This window comes from Ahaetulla prasina, chromosome 4, assembly GCF_028640845.1.
Source record: "Ahaetulla prasina isolate Xishuangbanna chromosome 4, ASM2864084v1, whole genome shotgun sequence".
NCBI lineage: Eukaryota > Metazoa > Chordata > Lepidosauria > Squamata > Colubridae > Ahaetulla > Ahaetulla prasina.
Genome location: NC_080542.1, coordinates 6103236 through 6129559, shown reverse-complemented (window position 1 = coordinate 6129559; position 26324 = coordinate 6103236). Strand labels below are relative to the sequence as shown.

General features: G+C 44.6%; 1 protein-coding gene across 3 annotated transcripts in view; it reads right to left on the bottom strand.

Moving 5' to 3' along the window:
- Positions 1 to 389: 389 nt before the first annotated feature.
- The window catches only part of PRMT5 (protein arginine methyltransferase 5), a 39797-nt gene continuing 13862 nt past the window's right edge, over positions 390 to 26324 (bottom strand). For all 3 annotated transcript variants that reach the window (XM_058180003.1, XM_058180005.1, XM_058180004.1), the window contains exons 5-17: positions 24951 to 25066; positions 22179 to 22228; positions 21932 to 22095; positions 19343 to 19504; positions 17202 to 17279; positions 14972 to 15030; positions 11032 to 11154; positions 9775 to 9950; positions 7322 to 7431; positions 6373 to 6466; positions 5401 to 5517; positions 2996 to 3060; positions 390 to 778 (exon numbers count right to left, since the gene is read on the bottom strand). In XM_058180003.1, the coding sequence (XP_058035986.1) occupies positions 626 to 778; positions 2996 to 3060; positions 5401 to 5517; positions 6373 to 6466; positions 7322 to 7431; positions 9775 to 9950; positions 11032 to 11154; positions 14972 to 15030; positions 17202 to 17279; positions 19343 to 19504; positions 21932 to 22095; positions 22179 to 22228; positions 24951 to 25066 (1467 nt within the window). In that variant the 3' untranslated portion in view covers positions 390 to 625. The remainder of the gene's footprint in view (positions 779 to 2995; positions 3061 to 5400; positions 5518 to 6372; positions 6467 to 7321; positions 7432 to 9774; positions 9951 to 11031; positions 11155 to 14971; positions 15031 to 17201; positions 17280 to 19342; positions 19505 to 21931; positions 22096 to 22178; positions 22229 to 24950; positions 25067 to 26324) is intronic.

The window sequence follows — 26324 nt, the reverse complement described above, 5'->3', positions numbered from 1 at the left end:
AGAGAGAGAAAGAAAAGGAAGGAAAGAAGGAAGGAAGGAAGGAAGGAAGGAAGGAAGAAAGGAAAGAAAGAAAGAAAGAAAGAAAGAAAGAAAGAAAGAAAGAAAGAAAGAAAAAGGAGAGGAAGGAAGGATTACAAACCTGGCACTAGACGCAGCCTCAGAGGATAATCCAGGGCTGGAAGGGACCTGGAGGTCATCTAGTCCAACCCTGCTCCAGCAGGACATTGTTAGTGAGTTTCTGTCTTTTGATCCCCTAGTCACATGGTTACATAGCCACGCCCACCCAGTCACATGACCACCACCAAGCCATGACCACAGAGCCGGTAGGAAAGAAATTTAGATTTCTGCTTCTCCGAATCCTTGTTTCTCTGGGGTAGCAGCGGCCGAGACACATTTCAGCAATTTTATTGAAATTTTTCACCGACCGAAAAACATGATCGAGGCAGGTGGAAGCCGCCAAGCCAAAGACTTTGCCCCAACCTGCACTCGGCAAATGTTGAAGACCTTGTTGATTCCGCATAGAGAAAAATCAGTCTATCTCTCTCTCTTCTTGTCCGAGCGCCAAGCGGAAGATGTTTCCTCGCGGCTCGGTGCTAGAGCGACGGGAGAAAGCCTGAACTCCTGCTCACAGTCCAATGGTGTAGGAACGTCCCGTGGGGTTGTGGATGACCGAACACATCGGGGAGACCACCGCCCACTCGTACCACACTTTCTTAGAGTTGCTGCAACGCCAAAAGGCCACGCGGATCTTCTCGCCCGCCTGCACGCTCATGGGTTGCTGAGAGGGGGGAAACACACCATTAATAGCAGCCAAATAAATATTAACTCCCCCACCCCAAAAGTCAGTCCCGCCAGCATGTTGTAGGAACAGATATTTTTAAATTATCTGCTGAACACCTACTGTATTTTTTGGTGTACCTTTTTACCCCCAAAAAAGAGGGTGAAAATCTGGGTTCGTCTTATACACCAAATGTAGCCCCACCCACCTGCCGTCCCCCACCCTTCGGAGGTTTTCGGCCTCTGTGCGTTGCACAGCCGCACGTCCTCATGAAAACGGTCTTGCATCTGCCGCGGCGCTTCAAAGGGCTGCACTACACCTGATCAGCGCTGTAGGCGGCTAGTAGACCAGTGCCTCTATTTTTAAAGAAGGTAGACCAGTATGCTCCCCCAAAAAAGGCAATTAGTAGACCGGTGCCTCTTTTTTTAAAGAAGGTAGACCGGTTGGTGCGCTCCCAAAAAAAAAAGGCAATTAGTAGACCGGTGCCTCTATTTTTAAAGAAGGTAGACCGATGCGCTCCAAAAAAAGGCAAGTAAACCGGTATGGGTCTGCTAGGCAGAATTCTTTTTTTCTTGTTTTCCTCTCCCAAAATTAAGGTGCATCTTACACTCCGGTGTGTCTTATACACCGAAAAATACGGTAATTCTCACAGTGCTGTCTAATGTCTATGTATATTTATCCACATGTTATTATTATTTATCGTTCTCATCTTCTTTACTAGACCATTATTGGTGGTGTTATTATTTTTATATTTCCTTTATTCATTAAACATGAAACTCAGTCAACTGAACATTCAAAAAGGCATCACAAATACCATTGACTGGTGCTGATGGTTGATACAGGTTACTGCCAGCATCCTAGGTATCATCAAAGTACCTTCTTAAGATGTACAATGTTCCAAGTAGCACAGTTTTTTGCAGTTCTGCTGGTGTTTTTGCAGGAAGCTGCAATTTGTTGATGTATCTTATAAAATTCTTGGACATGGTACCAAGTGCCTCGATGACAATGGGTATCACTGTTACATGCTTCATCCATAGCCGTATATTTTCGATGGCCAGATCGCAATATATCATGATTTTTTCCAGTTCTTTTTCTTCGACTCTGTCATCTCCTGGTACTATGATGTCAATATGGGCCTCTGGTGGCTCAGACTGGTAAGACAGTCTGTTATTAACAGCAGCTGCTTGCAATTACTGCAGGTTCAAGCCCCACCAGGCCCAAGGTTGACTCAGCCTTCCATCCTTTATAAGGTAGGTAAAATGAGGACCCAGATTGTTGGGGGCAATAAGTTGACTTTGTATATAATATACAAATGGATGAAGACAATTGCTTGACATAGTGTAAGCCGCCCTGAGTCTTCGGAGAAGGCCGGGATATAAATGCAAAAAAAATTTTTTAAAAAAAATTGTACGTTTCGGTTTTCCGCAACTATGATATCTGGTGTGTTGTGTTCGAAGTGACGATCCGTCTCTATTCGAAAGTCCCACAAGATCTTCACCGTCTTATTTTCGATAACTTTTTCCACTTTATGTTCCCATGACTTTTTGGATACAAGCAAGTCGTATATTTTAAATAATGACCGGTGGATTAACTTAGCAACTTGGTTGTGTCTAGCTTTGTAATCCGTTTGTGCGATTTTGCTGCATTCACATATTAAATGTGAAACAGTTTCGACTTTGTTGTTGCAAAGTCGGCAGTTTGGATTGTCGGTGGATTTTTGTATCTTTGCTTTCATGGCATTAGTTTGTAGTGCTTGTTCTTGAGCCGCAAGTTATTATTAGTTATTATTATCTATTTATTATTATTATTATTATTATTATTATTGTTGTTGTTGTTGTTGTTGTTGTTGTTGTTGTTATTGTTATTGTTATTGTTATTATCTCTTATTCATTAAACATGAAACTCAAGTCAACTGAACATTTAAAAATTTATCACCCAGTATAATTGACTGGTGCCGATGGTCGATACCGGTTGCTGCCAGCATCTTCTTCACTTAAGAACTGTGGCATGAAAAGTCATAAAACAGGGCAAAAGTCACTTAACCAATGTCTCGATTAACCATGGAAATATCAGGCTCCCTTGTGGCCATTGAGGACTACCTGTATATATTTTGCTTTGTTGTAGTTTTCCCTTGGTGAAAAAAAAATCCTCAAATATTTCCGACAAGATACGTTTGTTCTCATGCAGGGAAGTGTTTGTTTTTAAACAAAGACTTACCTTAATGGGGAAAAAAATAGGGAACCATGAAAACATGCCAGGTGAATGCGTCTCAGGCCGAATACCTATAAAGAGGAATGGGGAGAGGGGAAAAAAAAAAGAGAATTATTATTATTGTTGTATTTAGCAGCATGAAGGCAAACTTTCAGCCATCGGCCCCTTTGGAATATCTTCCCTTTGGAATATTTTCCAGCCGCTCCCACATTTCTGGCCTTCCAAATAGACCTTAAAATCTTGCTTTGCCGATTGGCATGGCCCTAACTGAGATGCATCAGAGACAGGTGGTGGTTGGTGCAGTGTCAGAGAAGACACAAACACACACACACACACTCCATTCGAGCCTGTGGTTTTTAGTCTGTATTCTTTTTTTCGTTTCCGCCCCTTCCTGGACCGGGATGCCCTATGCACGGTCACTCATGCTCTCGTGACCTCTCGCTTGGACTATTGCAATGCTCGCTACATGGGGCTCCCCTTGAAGAGCACCTGGAGACTCCAGTTAGTGAAAATATTTACAGACCCCTCGCATCCTGGACATAAACTGTTTCAACTCCTACCCTCAAAACGACGCTATAGAGCACTGCACACCAGAACAACTAGACACAAGAACATTTTTTCCCGAAGGCCATCACTCTGCTAAACAAATAATTCCATCAACACTGTCAAACTATTTACTGAATCTGCACTAGTATTAATCTTCTCATAGTTCCCATCACCAATCTCTTTCCACTTATGACTGTATGACTATAACTTGTTGCTGGCAATCCTTATGATTTATATTGATATATTGACCATCAATTGTGTTGTAAATGTTGTACCTTGATGAACATATCTTTTCTTTTATGTACACTGAGAGCATATGCACCAAGACAAATTCCTTGTGTGTCCAATCACACTTGGCCAATAAAAATTCTATTCTATTCTATTCTATTCTATTCTATTCTATTCTATTCTAGTCCAGAATGCAGCTGCGCGGGTGATAGAGGGAGCGGTTCGGAGCTCCCATGTAACACCCATCCTGCGCAGACTGCACTGGCTACCTGTTGTCTTCCGGGTGCGCTTCAAGGTATTGGTGACTACCTTCAAAGCGCTCCATGGCTTAGGACCAGGATATTTACGGGACCGTCTACTGCCATCTTCTATCTCCCAGCGACCGGTGCGTTCTCACAGAGAGGGACTCCTTAGGGTGCCGTCAGCCAAGCAATGTCGACTGGCGGCCCCCAGGGGGAGGGCCTTCTCTGTGGGGGCTCCTACCCTATGGAACGAACTTCCCCCTGGACTTCGTCAACTATCCGACCTTCGGACCTTTCGCCGCGAACTTAAAACCTATTTATTCCGTCTAGCTGGACTGGCTTGATTTTAAAATTTTTAATTTGCTTTTATGGGTTTTAAATTTTTGTAAATTTTATAGGGTGTTATTGTATTTTAAATTTTTGCCAATTGAATAAGTTTTTTAAGGGGTTGTTCTTAATATTGTATGTGTTGTTCCTTTTGTATTTTATTTTGGCTGTGCACCGCCCTGAGTCCTTCGGGAGAAGGGCGGTATACAAATTAAAATATTATTATCATTATTATTATCATCATCATCATCATCATCATCATTATTATTATTATTATTATTATTATTATTATTATTATTATTAATGACCCTGTAATCCCTTGCGAGATAGTCGGGGCAACTGAATGGAGCTGAGTGTTTAGTGGCCAGATGCCTTTCCTGTCACCAGTACAGAGCTTTGTTCAGCAGATATATTCTCAATGTGCCCAGAGAGAGAAATATCAGCCTTGTTGTGGTCCATCAGCAGCCTACGGAGCTGGCAACAGAGTCGGACAGCAAGGAGGCTGAGGTGAGTCCAGGGCCATCGGGAAGCGAGGTGCGGACTCCAGAGCCGGAAAACAACGTTGTAGCTACATCTTCTGCTTCATCTACATCTTTGTTTTTGTGGCTTCTGGACATTTGCCAGGAAGGGCCTTTGGCAGTTTGCGTAATTGGAGCAAGCTTTGTGAGAGATAACTAAGGAATTTGTGTTGGGACTCATTTGTTTTACTTTGAGTTGAATGACGCTGGGAATGAAGTAATTCCCTGCTGTTCGAATAAAGTTTGTTTTTCCACAGACTAAGTTTATTACTACTTACTTGGGCCTGGGTTACAAGAAGCCTCTACCTGAGATCGAACTCACAGCTTCCTGATTGTGAGGCAAAAGCTCCACTCTAGGCCACCGCACCACGCGATTTTTAGTCTGTATTTAAACCCTCGAATTTTAATCGTTGTTATGTTTCTGCTTTTATTACATCGTAATCCACCCAGAGTCGCTTTGGATAGCCAGAGGGGCGGCGTCTAAATTTACTAAACAACGAAGGAGAAAGGCACACTCTTCCTCTCCCATCTGAGGCTCCCATTCACGTACTGAGTGCGATGTCTCCGTACAGCGTGGTCTCAAAGTAGCCGGCGAAGCCGTGAAGCACCGTATTCACGTCCACCTGGAATTCCAGCGTTTGGTAACGGTTGTTGTCCTTGAGTGGGTCTGCGCGAGAGAAAAGACAAAAACCAAAGATAAGAGAGGGGCGGCCAGAAGCTCAAAAGAAAACAAGGCTAAATATATCTAAGCCCCAAATCTGGCTGTTTTTAAACAGCCAGCCGTTCTTCTTATCTAGACAACCAACAATCTACCGTATTTTTCAGAGTATAAGACACACTTCTCCCCCCCCCCAAAAGAGGGTGAAAATTTGGGTGCGTCTTATACACTGAATATAGCCAAAAACGCGAGGCACGGAGGCGGCGATGGTCTGTGGCAATCCCGGCAGTCTGGAACAGCTGATTGGGGGGGTATTCCGGGAGGCCGATCCACCCACCAATCGGCTGCTCATGCTGAATCAGGCTGTAATAATGTGCTGAAGCTGACCTGGCTATTTGTTATTTGCTGCAAGGACGTGTAGAGTTTGCAGCCGCAATCGCATTCAGTAACTTCTCTTTATATATAATATAACACGTGTAGTAAATATACAATACCAAAAGCAGGTTTTCCAAGGTGTGGTAGTAAGCAAAACACAAGCAGAGGAGAGGAGTTTCAGTTTTAGTTTCAGAGATCAGCACAGCATGCAGCTTTAGTGAGCTAAGCCACGCCCAGGCTCCTTGCTGTCTCCTTGTTGCTCACACAGCAAATACTGTTTCAGTTTCCAAACAGCCCTCAACTCTCTCACACACTGACAGGACGCTAGCCAGATGAATACCGATGGATGCTGGTAGGCAGAGGCAGATTTTTTTTTTTCTTATTTTCCTCCCCAAAAGCTAAAGTGCGTCTTATACTCCGAAAAATAATGGTAGTTTAGCTTCCTTTCCAATCATCGAATGGCTACTTTGCTCTCCAAAATGTTCCTACCTGGATTGGGGTGTCTGAAAGAGAAACAAGCTTTCGGGGGTGCTAGCTGGTGGAAGTTGTGAAGGCGAACAACGTAGGGCATTTCAAATTGAGCCTGGGAGGAGGAAAAAAACGAAAGAAGACAAGAAAATCAGATTTAAAAATGCCACGCGGGGTCCTTGGTGCTCTCTGAGCGTGGTTGTTTTCTTGCAGACATTTCACGACCCATCTAGGGAACATCATCAGTGCTACTAGAAGGTGCCGCTCCCGTTTTTGTTTTTTTAATAGAAAGGTTCCGATGTCTCTTTCTCTCTGAGAATCAAATTTAAAGTTTGCAATCGTTTCTCTTCCACAGTCTAGAGTGGAATATATGTTTGATTTTTATATACTTTTTATTTATTTATTTATTTATTTTGAATTTATATCCCGCCCTTCTCCAAAGACTCAGGGCGGCTTACATTGTGTTAAGCAATAGTCTTCATCCATTTGTATATTATATACAAAGTATATATTATATAAAAAGTCAACTTTTATTGCCCCCAACAATCTGGGTACTGCAAGGTGATTCCTTTTTTTGTCCCTTGAATAAGATTAAATTTAAATTTAAAATTTAAAAACTTTTCAGGGTGTCCTGCAAATCTAAAGGATGACTTTAAATCAGGACATTTGATGACAGGTTAGCAAATTTGATTACATGTAATCGTATAACACACGAGAGCCTTCGTCGTTTTAACCGAACATTATTTGAACTTGATTATTTGTACATACACAGCATTTGACATTAAATAATTTTAGGAATTTAAACCTGACCTACATTGCGTATTTGGTTGTGGGAGTTTTTTTGTGTTTTTTTTTGTGGTTGCTAGGAAAAGCTCTATTTCTTTTTTTCCAAGAGATTAAGAGTTCTACTTTTTCGTCTGCTAATTTCTTTTTAGCCAAGAGCGCTTTTAGGATATATAGGAAGCCTCACCTCTGGATCGCGATCCTTCTCACGACAGGCCCGGACTTCATTGTAGAGTTTTGAGGACGAGATGGGACCCAAGAAAGAGGTGTAATGATGGGGGATGCTCACCCCTCCCTCTGTGCAGGGGGACAAATCAAAGAAATTATCAATCAATCACAATTATTAACAGGACTTGGAACCTGCACTGGTTCAGCTAACCAACATGTCATGCCCCCGTAGCAGGGGCCGATGGAGGTCGAGGGGGCAGCCTGGTTGGGGAAGAGCAGGGCGAGGCAGCCCCGGGCTCCTCTGGCTTGGGACAGCTTGAACGGGGGCAGGACGACCGAGAAAGGGCAGGGAGTGGAAATGAGGAGCGACAGAGCCCAGGCGATGAACAAGGACCGCCTCCTCCTGATCCCCGAGCACGGAGAGTGGAGAGAAGGTGGGAACAGCGCAGGCCACCCAGACGACTCGGGAGGAGAGCACCCTGCCCCTTTTCACAAGGCACACCTGGGGACTGAGACTTAAGGGACGCTGTGGGGAGGTGCGTTTGTCGGGAACAAATGCTGAATTTGTGGAGTTTTGTGTGCCGTTGCCGACATCTGGCATTTGGCAGGACCGCTTGCTTCCTCCCTGCTTCGTGGATTCCTTGCTTCTTCCTTGCTTCATGGATTCATTTCCTTGTTCTTTTGCCTCACTGGACTTCTTGCTTTGAAGCCGTTGTGCAAACAGCGTTTTGCTGGACTACTCGCAACCAGAGGCTGCTGTGTTTGTGTGTGGGTTTTGTGTGTGCTTTGCTGTGTGGCCTTCGTGCCTTGTCCCACATCATCACACAACAAATCTTCTAACTTGCTTGCTGCATCTTTTTAGTTCAGGCAGTCCTCCAACTTACAACCATTCATTTAGTGACCGGGGGGGGGAAAGGGACTTACAATCATTGTAGCATCCCCAGAGTTATGTGATCCACATTTGGGGTGCTTGGCAACTGGCATTTATTTGTGACAGCTGCAGCATGCCGGGGTTGTGCGCTTATCATTTGCAACCTAGCCAGCCGACTTCTGACAATCAAATTCAATGGGGGAAGGTAGGTTCACGTGATAATCCCGTGGTTCAGAGTGACTATGGTGATTCACTTAAGAACCGTGGCAGAAAAGGTCAGGATTGTAAGCCGCCCAGAGTTACCCAGCGGCAAAATGGGCAGCCAATAAATTTAATAAAAGAGAATAAAAGCAAAATAAAATTTTTAAAAAATGAAATATAAAAAAATGAATAAGTAAAAAATGAAATAAATAATAAAAATAATAAAATAGAATAAAACAATTTAAAAAAAGAAATAAAAGAAAATAAATAAAATTTTAAATAATTAAATAAAAAATAAATGAAATAAAAATAAAATAAGTAAAAAATAAAATAAATAATACAATAAAATACAATTAAACAATTAAAAGAAAAAAATAACATAAAATGAAAAATAAATAAAATTTTAAAAAATAAAATGAAATGAAAAATAAAAATTAAATTAAATTAAAATAAAATACAAAAAGTAATACAATAAAATACAATAAAACAATTAAAAGAAAAATAAATGAAATAAAATAAAATAAGTAAAAATAAAATAAATAAAATAATACAATACAATACAATAAAACAATTAAAAGAAAAAATAAAATAAATGAAAATAAATAAAATTTTAAAAAAAAATGAAATGAAAATAAAAATTAAATTAAATTAAAATAAAATAAATAAAATAATACAATACTATACAATAAAACAATTAAAAGAAAAAAATAAAATAAAATGAAAAATAAATAAAAATTTAAAAAAATGAAATGAAAAATAAAAATTAAATTAAATTAAAATAAAATACAAAAAGTAATACAATAAAATACAATAAAACAATTAAAATAAAAAAATAACATAAAATGAAAAATAAATAAAATTTTTAAAAAAATGAAATGAAAAATAAAAATTAAATTAAATTAAAATAAAATACAATACAATAAATAATACAATAAAATACAATAAAACAATTAAAAGAAAAGAAAAAAAGAAAGGAACATAAAATGAAAAATAAATAAAATTTTAAAAAATGAAATGAAAAATAAAAATTAAATGAAATAAAAATAAAATAAGTAAAAAATACAATAATACAATAAAATACAATAAAACAAAAGAAAAAATGATAGAGTAAGAGAAAATAAAATAAAATACAATAATACAATTAAAAGAAAATGAATAAATGAATAAAATAGAAAACAATTAAAAGAAAATCAATAGAAAATAACATCGTAAAAGGAATAATAAAGAAAATAACAAATAAAATAAAATAAAAATAATATTGGGCACGATTCACTTAACAACCGCCCTTGCTCAGCAGCGGAAATTCTGCTGCCAACTGTGGGCTGAGGACTACCTGTATATAAATAAATATTTTGGACCACAACCGTCGTTCTTCAAAGCTTTTGTCTCTTACGACTCACCTTTGAGGCAATGTTCCGCCCCGTCCAGACACTCTGGCGACAGCTCGTTGTCGGCGAAGGAGCCCAGCAGTTCCGACACCATCAGATCCGCTTTCTCGGGCGCCTCCCACTCGCGCATGTCGCAGGAGACCACCGTCACCTGGGACCCCCATTCCTCGTACTGCCAACTCTCCAGCCTGAAGGAACAGAAGGCGGGAAGACGTCAAGGCACGCGAGATGGGCTCATTTCCTTGATCACGTGGAAGACTCTTCTCCAGGGCCAAAACTGTCCCGCAGAGCAAACTAATATTAAATAATGATTAAATATTAAATATCTTGCATTCCTCAGAAGCAAGACGCGGTAAGGAAAGAATGAGAGACGGTGTTTCTCAACCTTGGGGATCTTAAGATATATGGACTTCAACTCCCAGAATCCCCCAGCTAGCTTCGCTCCTGTTTTCCCCATAACAACAACCCCTTAAGGTGGGTGGGTTGGGCTGAGAAAGAGTGATTCGTCAAAAGTCACCTAGCTGGCTTTCCTACCTAAGGTGGGACTAGAACTCCCAATATCTTGGCGTTTGGCCCCAAATCACCCAGCGGCTTTCCTGCCTAAGGTGGGACTAGAACTCCCAGTCTTCTGGTGATTGGCCCAAAGTCACCCAGTATCTTTCCTGCCTAGGGTGAGTAGAACTCCCAGTCTCCTGGTGATGGGCCCAAAGTCATCTAGCCAGCATTTGTGACTAAGGTGGGACTAGAACTCCCAGTCTCCAGGTGATTGGCCCAAACTCACCCAGTGGCTTTCCTGCCTAAAGTGGGACTAAGACTCCCAGTCTCCTGGTAATTGGCCCAAAGACATTTAACGGCTTTCCTGCCTAAATTGGGACTAGAACTCCCAGTCTCCTGGTAATTGGCTCAAAGTCATCTAATGGCTTTCCTGCCTAAAGTGGGACTAGAACTTCCAGTCTCCTGGTAATTGGCCCAAAGTCATCTAGCCAGCATTTGTGACTAAGGCAGGACTAGAACTCCCAGTCTCCTGGTAATTGGCCCAAAGTCATCTAGCCAGCATTTGTGACTAAGGCAGGACTAGAACTCCCAGTCTCCTTGTAATTGGCCCAAAGTCATCTAACGGTTTTTCTGCTTAAAGTGGGACTAGAACTCCCAGTCTCCTGGCTTCTAGCCTGGTGCCTTCACCACTAGACCAAACTGGCTCTCCCCAAAACGATTCTTCAATGCACAATGACATCCGTAGGGCATCACAGCAGGCGAGAACCAACTTACGTCACCACAGCGTTGGGGTTCTTTTCCACGGCGTAAATCTTGACCCGCCGTTTGGCCTGGCAGGCCGCTCGGAGGGAGGCGTTGACGAGAGGACCTCTCCCGGCTCCCAACACCATCACCACCCTGCGGATTGGGGGGTGGGGGAGGGAGCAAAAGCAAAGGGCCGGTGAATAGCGCAGGCTGGTAAAGCCTGTTATTAAGAACACAAAGCCTGCAATTACTGCAGGTTCAAGCCCGGCCCAAGGTTGACTCAGCCTTCCATCCTTTATAAGGTAGGTAAAATGAGGACCCAGATTGTTGGGGGGGCAATAAGTTGACTTTGTAAAAATATACAAATAGAATGAGACTATTGCCTTACACACTGTAAGCCGCCCTGAGTCTTCGGAGAAGGGCGGGGTATAAATGTAAACAAAAACAAAAAAAAGGGGAGAAATGAGGAGTGCAACCCGGAGACAACAAAAACAAACAGGCCGTTGTCTATAATTAATGCTAGGCTAAGCTGGGAGCAATCTGGATTTTAAAAAACAACAACTGCATGGAGCCCAGCTGAAGAGTGCGCTATTGTCGCGCTGCCAGAAAGCGTGTTTCCGCTCACAAAAAAAGCCCGCCCACCCGCCGTGCAAACAAGCACCGCCAGCTGACGAGGGGCTGGTCTCGCTCCGTGGAAAGGAGCCTTTCGTTACACGCTTGAAAGCGAATCGTCGTTAAAAAAGGTGGCCTCCGCATTGTGATTTCTGCCAGCGGTGAAATTCAAAACTTTTCCCTACTGGTTCTGTGGGCGTGGCTTGGTAGGGGGGTGTCATGTGACTGGGTGAATGTAGCCAACTTTTTTTTTTAACTTTTTAAAGCATTTTTTTAACTATAAGTTTTAAAAAGTTCCGATGATCAGCTGTGCCAATCAGCTGTGCCCACGATCGTCGGAACCTTTTTTTTTTTTTTTAGTTTTTTAAAGGATTTTTTTATTACCGGATCTGGCGAATAGGTAGTAAAAAAAAATGCTTTAAAAAAGTTAAAAAAAAAAAAGGTCCTGACGATCGCGCAGCACAGCTCTTCGTTGGAACCTTTACTTTTTAAAAGAATTTTTTACTACCTATTCGCCTGAACCTGTAGTAAAAAAAAAATGCTTTAAAAAAGTTTTTAAAAGGTTCCTATGATCAACTGTGACCATTAGCTGTGCCGCACGATCGTCAGAACTTTTTTTTTTACTTTTTCCAAGCATTTTTTACTACCGGTTCAGGCGAACTGGCCCAAACCGGTAGCATTTCATCCCTGGTTTCTGCCAAGCTGCCTTTTAAATGGGTTTGTCTCAGGATCAGACACCCACCGCATAATCCTGTAGGGCAGCGGTTCTCAACCTGTGGGTCGGGACCCCGTTGGGGATCGAATGACGATTTGCCAGGGGTCGCCTAAGACCATTGGAAATATGGGAAGTATACTTGCAAGTCGAAGAATCGCGCTCCAATGGTTGACTCCACAAGCCAGCTGCAGGCTTTTCAAATCGCTAGCCGAATTCGGTTTCAGGCGCGATGAATTAAAAAAAAAGAGAAATCTTTGCTCCGATGTCTCCCTCTCAAGCCAGCTGCAATCACTCCCAATCGCTAGCCTAATCTGGCTTCAGGCGCGATAAACTTAATAGGGGAGGAGTCTCCGCTTTAATGCCTCCGTCCTCAAGGCAATCGCAAGCAGTTCAGATCGCTAGCCGATACGGCTTCAGGCGCGATAAATTCAAAACGAAAATAATTTTACGGTTGGGGTCGCCACATTGTGGGAAATTGTATTAAAGGGGTCGCAGCACTATAAAGGTTGAGAACCCCTACTGTAGGGGATTTGTGCAGTTTGATGCCCGCTTCCAAAGACCGCTAATAAGCGCGGAGGGAATATGGGTAATAATCCTCAACGGAAGACCGCGATGGAACCCAAAATTTCCATTGCTCAGCAAGACGGAGGTTTAGCGAATGACGCCCCCCCCCTTTTTTACGACCTCTCTTGTCAAAGGTGTAAAGCGAATCATTGGTGTCATTAAGCGAGCCCCACAGTCGTTAAGGGAATCTGGCTTCCCCATTGACTTGGTTAGTTAGAAGGTCGCAAAAAGGGGATCACGGGACCCTGGTGCGGGCAACTGACAACCGTGGTAACTATGAGTCGGTTGCCAAGAATCTGAATTTTGAGCATGCGACCGTGGGGAATGCTGCTGCTGCAACTTAACTTAAGGGCGAAACATGGGTGCAAATCGCTTTTTTCAGGGCCGTTGTAACTTGGGACGGTCCCTAAATGAACTGTTGTAAGTTGAGGACTACCGGTAATATTCTTGTTTTGTTACAGAAAAAAAAAAATAAGGGTAAAAACGGAGGGAGAAGCACTTTGCAGCTCATTACAGACTTACAACCATTCGTTTCATGGCTGTTAAAAGGTGCTGAAAAAAGTGACATATGATCAGTCCTCACACTTATGACCATTGTAGCACACACACACACCAGTCATGTGAAATTTTGGACTTCCCAATGTGGTTGGTAAGTCAAGAACTACCTGCGTTCCCTGATATCGTTTAATGAAAGGAACCTAGGATGATTGACAGGTATCTTTGCATCCCTGATACAGGATGGCCCTCCCCAGTGGGTCCGTTTTAACTTTGAACAGTGGTGTGGTCTGCCAGCAGCCTGCGGAGCTGGCAACGGAGTCGGGCAGCAATGAGGCTGAGGAAGAGCGTGGGCCAGTCCTGGAGTCTGGGGAAGGCCCGAATGAGGGCTCTGCGTCGGAGGCAGAGGTGGGGCCAGGGCCATCGGGGAGTGAGGTGCGGACTCTACAGCCTCCAGAGGCTGACAGTGGCGAGGCAGAGGAACAGGAGGAGCCTGTTCCTAATGCATGCATCAGAAGAGCTGCCAGAAGGCAAGAGCAGCTCAAGCAAAGAGGACGACTCAGGAGTAAGGCCAAGAGATGATTGGCCCCTCCCATAAGGCTTAAAAGACCAGCAATGGCGTTTGGGCTCATTGCCGGAAAACAACCTTGATAGCTTCATCTTGTTACATTCATTTTGTATCGGTGTCTTCTGAACTTTTGCCAAGAAAGGCCTTTGGCAGTTTGCCTAATTGGACCAAGGTTGGCGATAGGACTGAAGAATGGTGTTGGAAGGAATTTGTTTTAATTCAGTTGAACTACGCTGAGAATGAGTTGTTCGAATAAAGTTCAAATTGTTTTTTACACTGACTGAATTTCCTACTACCTACTTGGGCCTGGGTCACAACAAACAGTTTCTAAGCAACCAGTTGCAAGTCAAGGATGTTAAGTCCGTCGTAACTTTGAACAGTTTCTAAGCAACTAGCCACAAATCAAGGACAGTGGGTCCGTCATAACTTCGCGCAGTTTCTAAGCAACCAGTCGCAAGTCAACTCCTTGACTTGCGACTTGCTGCTTAGCAACTGCTCGAAGTTACGACGGCCCTACCAGAGAGGGGCTGCTTATATTTGAAGATCTGAAGGTTGTCTCCCGCAGTCATGTGACTACAACCCGGTTGCTTCGCAACCAGCCCCACCTTGACAGCCATTTGCAGGGGGGGGGGGGCGGTTGTCACATAACCACATATTAACATGGTTTGCTGAAACCATGGTTTTCAGCAAAACCAGCCCACAGCAAACCACTGGTTCAATGAACTCCAGCGGTATTGGCTTAATGACCATGAATTTGCTTAATGACCGCTGCAAAAGTTGCAAAATTTGACGGTTTTACATCTTTACGACCGGGATGACAGGTTGTACGACGGTCGTAAGCCAAGGATTGCCTGGTAGATTGTTCTAGGGAGATTGCAAGGCACCAAAGAAGAAGGCAGATGTATCTTGCAACTCTTGTCAATCTGCATCCAAGGATTGTGATACACACACACCCCAACACACACACACACCCCAACACACACACACACCCTCTCCACATTGGGGTTCCTACTCACTGGACATTAGTATCTTTCTCCTCGTCGGGAACTCGGTCCAAGAGGCACTTGTAGATCGCCTGAACGGAGGGAAGCAACACGACAACTTAAGTTTTCCCTGTCTACAACAAGCGAAGGAAACCCAAAGATGCTTTTCCCAAGGCGCAACTGGACTTTCTGGTTTTTCTTTGAAGCAGTTTCGCTGCTCATCCAAGAAGCTTCTTCAGCTCTGGGGAATGGAAGGATTTATCCTCCTTGCGGACCGCTGGTCATTTGCATCCTTTTTAGAGAGTTGTTGAGGCCACCTAGAAGGGTGTTCAATTTGGGCCTAGATGGCGTCTTTGACTGCTCTTTCCAACCAGCGGTCCTCTCTGTCCAAAATGTGGACTTTGCTGTCTTCAAAAGCATGACCTTTGTCTTTTAAATGCAGATGGACGTCTGAATCTTGTCCTAATATGATGGTTCTCCTATGTTGTGCCATGAGTTTCAGAAGTGGCTGTTTTGTTTCCCCAATGTACAGATCTGCATATGGCTTGGAATAACAGAATAACACCAGCCATGTTTCATGCCTAAAGCAGGGCTAGAATTCACCTGGTGATTGGCTCAAAGTCACCCAACCTGCTTTCATTACTAAGGCAGGACTAGAACTCAATCACCTGGTGATTGGCACAAAATCACCCAGCCGAAGCAGGAATAAAACTCACCATCTCTATAAATGGATTGTAGTAAATGCAAGATACGAGATTGTAATAGTTGGAATGTCTTTAATTGCAAATATGGAACTCAGCTAAAATATTTGAAATTATATTATATTGTGAAGATTAACTTAGCTTAAAAAGCAATGGAAGAATTGGGTTTACTTTAAAAAATAATGGGAATTAAATAGAAATGAATGATACATTTAAGTGAATTGTATTATTTTTGTATATTTGATTGTAGTATTTGGATAAGTTGATAAAGGAAGAAATGGAAAAGAGGGAAGGAACTGGGTTATAGATGTAAAATTGTATGAATATTAATTTTTGTGATTGGAATAATGGAATTTAGGGAAAACGCTTGAAACTATATTATGTCGTGAAAAGGGAGTAATGGGGAAATATTTGAATAGGATGAGTTGGAGTTAGAGTCAAATATTAGAAACATGATTGATTTCAAATTGAAGAGTTTTAACTCGGAGGAAGCAATGAGAGGAGGGGGAAAAAAAGAAAAATTGATTAAGAATAGAGAGTAGGGCGAATGGTGAGATTAGTTATATACCAGAAATAAGGAAAATAAAATAAAAATGAGAGAGAGAGAATATTATGGCAAAAAGTGAAATATATAAATTGTGTTGGGAGAGAACTAAAAGCTGTACAAAATTGGTGACTCGGCCAATACTCTGTTCAGAAAAAATGCATTGTTTGTTTGTAAATAAATAAATAAATAAATATTTTATTAAAAAAACCTCGCCATCTCCTGGTGACTGATCCACAGCACCCAGCTGGCATTCATGCCTGAGGCAGAACTAGAACTCAGTCACCTGGTGATTGGCTCAAAGTCCTCCAGTTGGCTTTCATGCCTAAGGCAGGATTAGAACTCCCCATCTCCTGGTGACTGGCCCAAAGTCACACAGCTAGTTTTCATGTGTAAGGCAGAACTAGAATTCACTGTCACCTGGCGATTGGCCCAAAATCATCCAGTCGTGTTTCATGTCTAAGGCGGGACTAGAACTCACGTGTTCTGGTGATTGGCCCAAAATCACCCAGCCAGCTTTCATGTGTAAGGCAGGACTAGATTTCATTGTCTCCTGGTGATTGTCCCAAAGTCACCCAGCTGTGTTGCATGTCTAAGGCGGGACTAGAACTCAGTCACCTGGTGATTGGCCCAAAATCACCCAGCCAGCTTTCATGCCTAAGGCGGGACTAGAACTCATGTGTTCTGGTGATTGGCCCAAAATCACCCAGCCAGTTTCCATGCCTAAGGCAGGAGTAGAATTCACAGTGACCTGGTGACACCAAATTGGCTTTCATGCTTAGGGCACGTCTCCTTTTGATTGGTTGAAAGTCATCCAGTTTGGTTTCATGGGACTAGAACTCAGTGTCTCCGGTTTCTAACCAGACACCTTAACCACTAGATCAAACTACCCTTCCTTCTTACATCTAGACCCCCGGATCCTGTCTTCTCTCAGCCATCGGCCACACTTCCATTTAATGCCTCATGCCTGTCTTAGAGACCTTTCGTTATTTCAGCAAATGCCCCTTTGCCAACTGACCTGTTGGTACTGGGAGTATTTGATGGGATCCTTCTCGAAAACTTCATAGGTCTGGGATTCTAGGTTGTCCATCAGGGGCTGTCGGGATCAAAGAACCAAGGAGAAGAATTTGAATCCAGAATAAACCACAGCAGTCAAGAAGCTAATTGGCGAAAGCGCAACAGGCAAATTCAACTTCTCTGAGAGACAAAGCATGCAATCCCCATCAACATCAAGATCGTTTAAACCAGGGGTCACCAACCTTTCGGACCTCAGGGACCACTAAATTCATAATTTTAAATCCCGTGGACCACTAATATGATCTGCCTAATGACCGGCTGGGTGGACGCGGTTAGGTGGTCATGTGACTGGGTGGCCGTGGCCAACTCGAAGTTATTCATGTCAAGGGGCGCCTCGCCAGCTTCTTCTCGCCCCTCCCAGCCACTCCTCGCCTGCCTGCCCGCCGGGGCTCCTTAGGACCCCAACAGGAAGCAGTTGTTGGAGCTAAGCAGCCACCATGAGAAAGAGTTGGCAGAACAGCTGACTCAGTTCATATTGGATCTGACCGAGAAGGAGGCTCAGCAGAAGCACCTCACTGAGGACTACGAGCATAGGGTTTCCAAGCAGAGGGAAGACCTGTGGGAGTGCGAGGCCAGGTAAAGGCACCTGGAAGCTCAGTGGGCAGAGATGGTCAACCAGTTCCAGGCCATGACGCAGTCCCACTGGAACGAGGCCCTCCGGCTCTTCGCCACCAGCGGCGCTTCCCTCCAGCCTTCGCCCAAAGCCCCACACCAGGAGGCTGAAGCAGACCCCGAATCAGTATTTCTCTCCTCCTCTGACCCATAGAAAATGACCCTGAAGGGGGAGACTCTCTGCAGCAACATAAACGTTCATTGCACATATCTGTCCCAGGGGGCGTAGTTTGATGACTTCTGATTTAGTGCAATATAAAAAAGGCAAATAATTTTTCTGCGGACCACCAAAATTTTCTCACGGACCACCAGTGGTCCACGGACAGCCAGTTGGTGACCTCTGGTTTAAACGACCCCATAATCCCTTACAGGGTAGAGTCTGGCAACTGAATAGAGCTAGCTGGCTGGATGCCTTTACTGGCCAGATGCCTTTCCTGTCACCAATGCGGAGTTTTGTTCAGCAGATATATTTCTCATTGTGCCCAGAGAGAGAGAAATATCTGCCTCTACCTAGGATCGAACTCACAGCCTCCCGATTGTGAGGTGAGAGCTCCACCTCTAGCCCAACGCAGCACTTCATGCAATTCCCCCATCAATATTAGAGATCATTGAGAATGCAGGCAGTTCTCCACTTACAACCATTCGTTTAGCGACCGTTTGAAATTACGACGCCACTGAAAAATGTAACTTATGACGGTTTTTACTCTTAGAACCATTGCAGCGTCCCCACAGTGGCGTGATCGAAATTCAGATGTTGGCAACCGACTCACATTTATGATGGTTGCAATGTCCCCAGGGTCACACAATCCCCGTTTGCGACTTTTTAAGAAGCAAAATCAATGGGGAGGCGAGATTCACTGAACAACCGGGTGGCTAATTTAACAACTGTAGCAGTGAGTCGTTTAGCAACCAGGAACAGAAGTAACAGAGCAACAGAGTTGGAAGGGACCTTGGAGGTCTTCTAGTCCAACCCACTGCCCAAGGAGGAGACCCTATACCGTTTCAGACAAATGGATGTCCAATCTCTTCTTAAAAACCTGCAGTGTTGGAGCACCCACAACTTCTGGTGGCAAGCTGTTCCGCTGGTTAATAGTTCTCACTGTCGGGAAATTTCTCCTCAGTTCTAGGTTGCTTCTCTCCTTGATTAGTTTCCACCCGTTGCTTCTTGTCCTGCCCTCAGGTGCTTTGGAGAATAGCTTGACCCCCTCTTCTTTGTGTGGCAACCCCTCAAATATTGGAAGACTGCTATTGTGTCACCCCTAGTCCTTCTTTTTCATTAAACTAGACATACCGTGATAAGGAAGATTATAAAATGTGGCAAAAATTCACTGAATTGTCTCGCTTGGCAGCAGAACACTTGGATTTAATTACGGCTGTCGGGCTTACCGGACTACCTGTAGTTCAGACATTCCAGAATCCCCGAATTTTTTTGAGGTTCGGTCCAACACCCCCAAGAAAGAGAAGACTCACCTGCAACGGAGATTGCAGGTAATCTTCATAACCTTTGGCGAAAAGCTCATAGGCAGAAGGAGGCGGACGATTTTGGCTGAGGTACTCCAAATATTGCAAATAGGAGCAAAATTCTTTTTCTGGATGGTGGTGGGCTCCGGTGATGATGAACTGCACCTCAAGCTGAAAGAGAGGAAAAAAGTACAGGGGTTGACCTGAGATGTCTGAATATGGCTTCTGGCAAAAAGATAGATAGATAGATAGATAGATAGATAGATAGATAGATAGATAGATAGATAGATAGATAGATAGATAGATAGATGATAGATAGATGATAGATAGATAGATAGATAGATAGATAGATAGATAGATAGATAGATAGATAGATAGATAGATAGACAGACAGACAGACAGACAGACAGACAGATATATAGATAGGATAGATATATAGACAGGATAGATAGATGATAGATGAGATAGATAGATGATAGATAGACATGCTAGATGAGAGAGAGAGAGAGAGAGAGAGAGAGAGAGAGATATTGTGTTTCCCTGAAAATAAGACCCTATCTTATATTTTTTGAACTCCAAAATAAGCGCTTGGCCTTATTTTCGGGGAGTTCTTATTATTTTGGGGCGTGTGGAGCAAGATGGGGCTCCTCTTGCCATCTTACCTGATTTCGAGCTCTGCGTTTAAATATTTTTGGGGGGGGGAGCTTATTTGAGCGCATGCGCTCAAAACCCCGATTGGGCTTATTATCATGGGGTGTCTTATTTTTGGGGAAGCAGGATAGATAGATAGATAGATAGATAGATAGATAGATAGATAGATAGATAGATAGATAGATAGATAGATAGATAGATAGATAGATAGATAGATAGATGATAGATAAAAAAAAACAGATGCAGAGAAAGTCAGATAATCGCGGCTTAAGCAGATAACAGATGACCGATGACCAGAGTTGGAACCTTGTAGGTCAGGGACGTGGTGGCTTAGTGGCTAAGATGCTGAGCTTGTCGATTGAAAGGTCAGCAGTTCAGCAGGTCGAATTCCGAGTGCCGTGTAATGGGGTGAGCTCCCGTGACTTGTCCCAGCTTTTGCCAACCTAGCAGTTCGAAAGCACGTAAAAAATGCAAGGAGAAAAAATAGGGACCACCTTTGGTGGGAAGGTAACAGCGTTTCATGCACCTTTGGCGTTGAGTCATGCCGGCCACATGACCACAGAGACGTCTTCAATGAAGACGTTCCTCAATGAAATTAAGTTTGACGTCCTTGATGTGGCGGGAGCAGAGATGTGGTGATTATTTCTGAGTCACACAGACCAGTTAAGGGCCGGTCCCAGGAGTGAAATCCCACAGGTTCTGACAGGTTCCGGAGAACCGGTAGCAGAAATTTTGAGCAGTTTGGAGAACCGGCAAATAAAACCTCTGGCTGGCCCCAGAATGGGGTGGGGATGGAGATTTTGCAATATCCTTCCTCCAGGAGTGGGGAGAAAATGGGGATTTTGCAGTGTCCTTCCCCCTGGAGTGGGGTGGGAATGGGGATTTTGCAGTATCCTTCCCCTGGAGTGGGGTGGGAATGGGGATTTTGGAGTATCTTTCCCCTGCCATGCCCACCAAGCCATGCCCACAGAACTGGTAGTAAAAAAATTTGGATTTCACCACTGGCCGGTCCCCTCTTTTACATCCCCAATTTCTGACATTGCGTTTCAAAATGCAGGTAAGTCCTCGACTTACGACCACAATCAAGCCCGGAATTGACGTCGCTAAGGGAGAAATTTGTTAAGGGAGTTCTGCCCCATTTTATGACTTTTCTCGCCCCAATCGCTAAGGGAATCCCTGCCATTGTTCAGTTAGGAACGCGGTGGTTAAGCAAATCTGGCTCCCTGGCCCCCGATTGATTTTGCTTGTCAGACGGTCGCAAAAGGGGATTAGGTGAGTCTGGGACTCTGCGACCGTCGTAAATATGAACCAGTTGTCAAGCTTCCAAATGTAATATCACGTGGCCGCGGGAACGCCGGAACGGTCGTAAAGGTGAAAAAGGGTCATCAGTCACATTTTTTCACTGTCGTTGTAACTTCGAACGCTCAATGAACAAACCGTTGTAAGTCGAGGACTCCCTGAACCGGAATTCGGGTGTCGAAAAACGGAAAGAGGATGAAACCAAACAGGAGAGGGAGAGAAAGAGACGGGGAGAGAGAGAGAGAGAGAGAGAGATGGAGAGGGAGAGAAATGGAGAGAGAGGGAGAGGGCAAGAGAGAGACGGAGAGAGAGGTAAGAGAGAGGCGGAGAGAGAGGCGGAGAGAGAGAGAGAGAGAGACGGAGAGAGAGAGAGACAGAGATGGAGAGAGACAGAGACGGAGAGAGAGAGAGAGAGAGGGCAAGAGAGAGACGGAGAGAGAGGGTAAGAGAGAGACGGAGAGAGAGAGAGACGGAGAGAGAGAGAGAGAGACAAGAGAGATGGAGAGAGAGAGAGAGAGACAGAGACGGAGAGAGAGGGAGACAGACAGAGAGGGCAAGAGAGAGACGGAGAGAGAGAGAGACGGAGAGAGACGGAGAGAGAGAGAGGGAGCGGGAGAGAGAGAGAGAGAGAGAGAGAGAAAGACTTACTTTAAGCAAGCGAAATATGAGACGCTGATGCATTTTTGAAAGCACTGGGAAGCCTTTCTTATTGGTTAAGAAGATGCTGGTGGGTAGAATGGCTGCTTTGATTGGCTCGCCCAGCCAGCGGTCAATGACGTGATTGGACGGCAGGTCCGGGCCCACCTCCAGCGCTGCCAAGGAAGGACAGGAAAGATTTATCAACGGGGTGGAATCGAAACAGAGCCCCGGAACATCAAAGTTCAATGGCACTTACCCACAGCCACACGCTTGTTGTAGTCGCACAACGTTCGGAAGTTGTGCCACCTGCGAAAAGAAAGAAAGGAACTAATTCGGGGTCCAGGCTGGAGAACCGGCATCTGTCCACCTCTTCCTCTCTCTAAGTCAGGGGTGATCAAACTCAGGGCCCGCGAGCCGGATCCAGCTCGCAGGGTGCTTAGATCTGGTCGTGGGGCCGCCCTGGAAACAGCAAAGGACCGGCCCGCGGGTTGCGTTTTGACTGGCAGAGGGTTTAAGAGGCCATCGCAGTTGCGCGGCCCTCCTAAACTCCATTATCGCTGGCAGAGGGTTGGGGAAGGCAGTCACTCCCGGACTCCATTTTTGCTGGCAGAGGGTTGCAGGAGGCCAGCCTCCCGAACTCCGTCATCCCTGGCAGAGGGTTGCAGGAGGCCGTCGCAGCCACGCGGCCCTCCCAAACTCCATTATCGCTGGCAGAGGGTTGCGGGAGGCCGTCAAAGCCACGAGCAACCCTCCCGAACGCCGCTTTCGCTGGCAGAGGGTTGTGGGAGGCTGTTGCAGCCGAAAACGGAGCGCGGGAGCCCTTTTTCCCTGACAGAGCACTCAGGTCACCACAGGCGCCCCCAACATGAGTGATGTCGGGCTGCCCCCCTCCCCACCCCTCCCGAGGTCCAACACAACCCTGACGCGGCCCTCAATGAAGTCGAGTTTGACACCCCTGCTCTAAGTTATTCACCGCCTCTTTTCCTTCCTCTCCCGTTGCTAATTGTGGGTCGGAAAAAGTAGCAGGTGGGGGGTGCAGTCGCCAGGTGATGACTCACAATGTGGAGGAAGCAATCCCCACTTAGCTGTCTTCACAATAGTAACAGATTTTGTGGCTGGTGTTGTTTGGTTTCCTTTAAAAGCTGCCAAAAAAAGGAGGGCCGTTTTTCTCTTGACGGAGCAAACGCTCAAGATAAAGACAAGAAGTCCTCGGCTTACGGCCACAGTGAAATTTTGACGGTTAAGCGCGACGTCTGTGAAGCGAGTTTCCCCCCCACCCCCATTTTTGCGCCCTTTCTGGCCGCCGTTTCTGAAGCGAATCACTGCAGTGGTTAAGTGAGTCACAAGGTTTGTTAAGTGAATCTAGCTTCCACGTCGACTTTTGCTCGTCCGAAGGTCGCAAAAGGAGATCGCGTGACCCTGGGACGCTGCAACCATCATAAGGCACGAGTCAGTTGGCAAGCATCCAAATATAAACCATGGGGATGCTGAGATGGTCGTAAGTGTGAAAAACGGTCCTAGGACTCTTTTTTCCGTGCCGTTGTAACTTCAAACGGTCACTAAGTGAACTGTTGTAAGTCGAGGACTGTCTTTATTTACCACGGTTGCAGAATCCCGGGGTGATGGGTCTGCCATTTGCGACCTCCCTTAACCCTAGCTCAATGGGGGAAGGTGGATTCGCTTAACAACCCTGTGATTCACTTAACGACCGTGCCAAAAAGAAGTCATAAAAATTGGGCGCGACTCGCTTAAATCGCGGCCTTGCCTAGTAACAGAAATTCTGGTCCCCAACTGTGGTCGTAAGTCAAGGACTGTCTATTGGCAGTTGTGATCCCCTTACTAATATTATTATTATTATTATTATTATTATTATTATTATTATTATTATTATTATTATTATTATTATTTTGCGACCTCCTGACTAAGCAAAGTCAAGGGGGAAAACCAGATCAGTTGTTAATAATAATAATAATAATAATAATAATAATAATAATAATAATAATAATATTTTAATTTGTATACCGCCCTTCTCCCGAAGGACTCAGGGCGGTGAACAACCAAATAAAATACAAACACAGACACATGCAATATTAAAAAACAACCCTTAAAAAACTTATTCAATTTATCAAAAAATTTAAAATACAAACTACACCCATAAAATTACAAAAATTTAAAACCCATTAAATTAAATTAAAATTTTAAAAATCAAGCCAGGCCAGCCATACGAAATAAATAGGTTTTAAGTTCACGGTGAAAGGTCCTAAGGTCAGGTAATTGTCGAAGTCCAGGGGGAAGTTTGTTCCACAGGGTAGGAGCCCCCACAGAGAAGGCCCTCCCCCTGGGGGCCGCCAGTCGACACTGTTTGGCTGACGGCACCCTAAGGAGTCCCTCTCTATGGGAACGCACCAGTCGCTGGGAGATAGAAGACGGCAGTGGACGGTCCCGTAAGTAACCTGGTCCTAAGCCATGGAGCGCTTTGAAGGTGGTAACCAATACCTTGAAGCGCACCCGGAAGACAACAGGTAGCCAGTGCAGTCTGCGCAGGATCGGTGTTACATGGGAGCTCCGACCTGCTCCCTCAATAACCCGCGCAGCCGCATTCTGGACTAGCTGGAGCCTCCGAGTGTTCTTCAAGGGGAGCCCCATGTAGAGAGCATTGCAATAGTCCAAGCGAGAGGTAACGAGAGCATGAGTGACCGTGCATAAGGCATCCCGGTCCAGGAAGGGACGCAACTGGCGGATCAGGCGAACCTGATAAAAAGCTCTCCTGAAGACAGTCATCAAGTGTTCTTCAAAGGACATTAAGCAAACCAACAACCAAAACGGTTGTTAAGTGTGATTCACTTAACAACCGTGGGAAGAAAAGTCGCAAAATGGGCAAAACTCCCTTCAGAAATGTCTCACTTAACAACAGAAATTCGAGGACTATCTCTGCAACTCAAGTTAGCTACTCAAATCCGCTTGAGAATCTGGCTTTTACCGTTCAATTCATCAAACATCCGCCAAAATTCACTGGCTTGTCACTCACCACTGCCAGGTCTTCTCTTCACCTGCGGAGTCGTCTTCCCCGCCCGGCACAGCCTCGTTTTCAATTACATCATCCCTCAAGTCTTCTGGAGCCAATAGCGGGACTCGCATCCAGAACTGGCGGAGGAGAAAAAAAAAAAAAGGTGGGTATCCAAAAATTAACCCAGACACTAAGTCAGTGGTAGTCAACCTGGTCCCTACCGCCCACTAGTGGGCATTCCAGCTTTCATGGTGGGCGGTAGGGGTTTTGTCCGATACTGAAGCATTTTCCTTTTTTTTAATTTAATTGACTTTTAAAAAAAAAATTCATAGCATTATTTAAAAACATTTTCATTAGGTTTTCATAAAATTCCCCGTGACAATTTAAATTTGTAAAAATTTGTAAATAGTATTTGTATCGCCTGCGCATAAGTTTAGTTCGCGTTACGTAAGTGAAACTAAATGGCGCTATAGTACGACCGCAAACAAAAGAGCCTCGTCCCAGGATAGCTCACGCATCTCCCCCCACAACACCCAGCTGTAACAGACAAACAGAGATGGTAGCCGGCACCCCCCCCAAACCCAATCCACGATGCATGAGGATTGCTGGCACCACCCCCCCCCAAACCCAATCCACGATGAGTGAGGATTGCGCGTATGACAATACATGGCGCATTACTGTGGAACCAGTGGGCGGTTAGAAAATTTTACTACTAACAGAGATACAAAAGTGGGTGGTAGGTATAAAAAGGTTGACTACCCCTGCACTAAGTCTACAGGGGATGTGTTTGCACGTGTCAATAATGCAGAGAATCACAGAGTAGGAAGGGACCTTGGAGGTCTTGTAGTCCAACCCCCTGCTCAAGCAGGAAACTCTATAACTATTTCAGACAAATGGCTGTCCAACCTCTTCTTAAAAACCTCCAGGATTGGAGCACTTAAAACTTCTGGTGGCAAGTCGTTCCGTTGGTTAATTGTTTTAAACGTCAGGAAATTTCTCCTAGGTTGGTTCTCTCCTTGATTAGTTTCTATGCTGATTCTTGTGCTTTGGAGAATAGGTGAACCCCTTCTTCTTTGGGGCAGCCCCTCAAATATTGGAAGGCTGGTATCATGTCACCCCTGGTCGGGATGACATCTACTTACCTTCCCTACCTGTTTGGAAGCGCACACGCCAGGCGCGCACGCTTGCTTCGCTCATGCACATGCGCGCATCATGTGCCGACCCTCTGCGCATGCGCAAAGCCTTCTGCATATGCACAGAAGGTAAAAAACGACAGGGCAGGTGGGAGGAGCGTTGAGCTACCATCACTACCGGTTCTGCGAACCACCGGCCATTAGCGCTACCGGATCAGCTGAACCGGTCCAAACCGGGAGCATTTCACCCCCCCTCCCCACC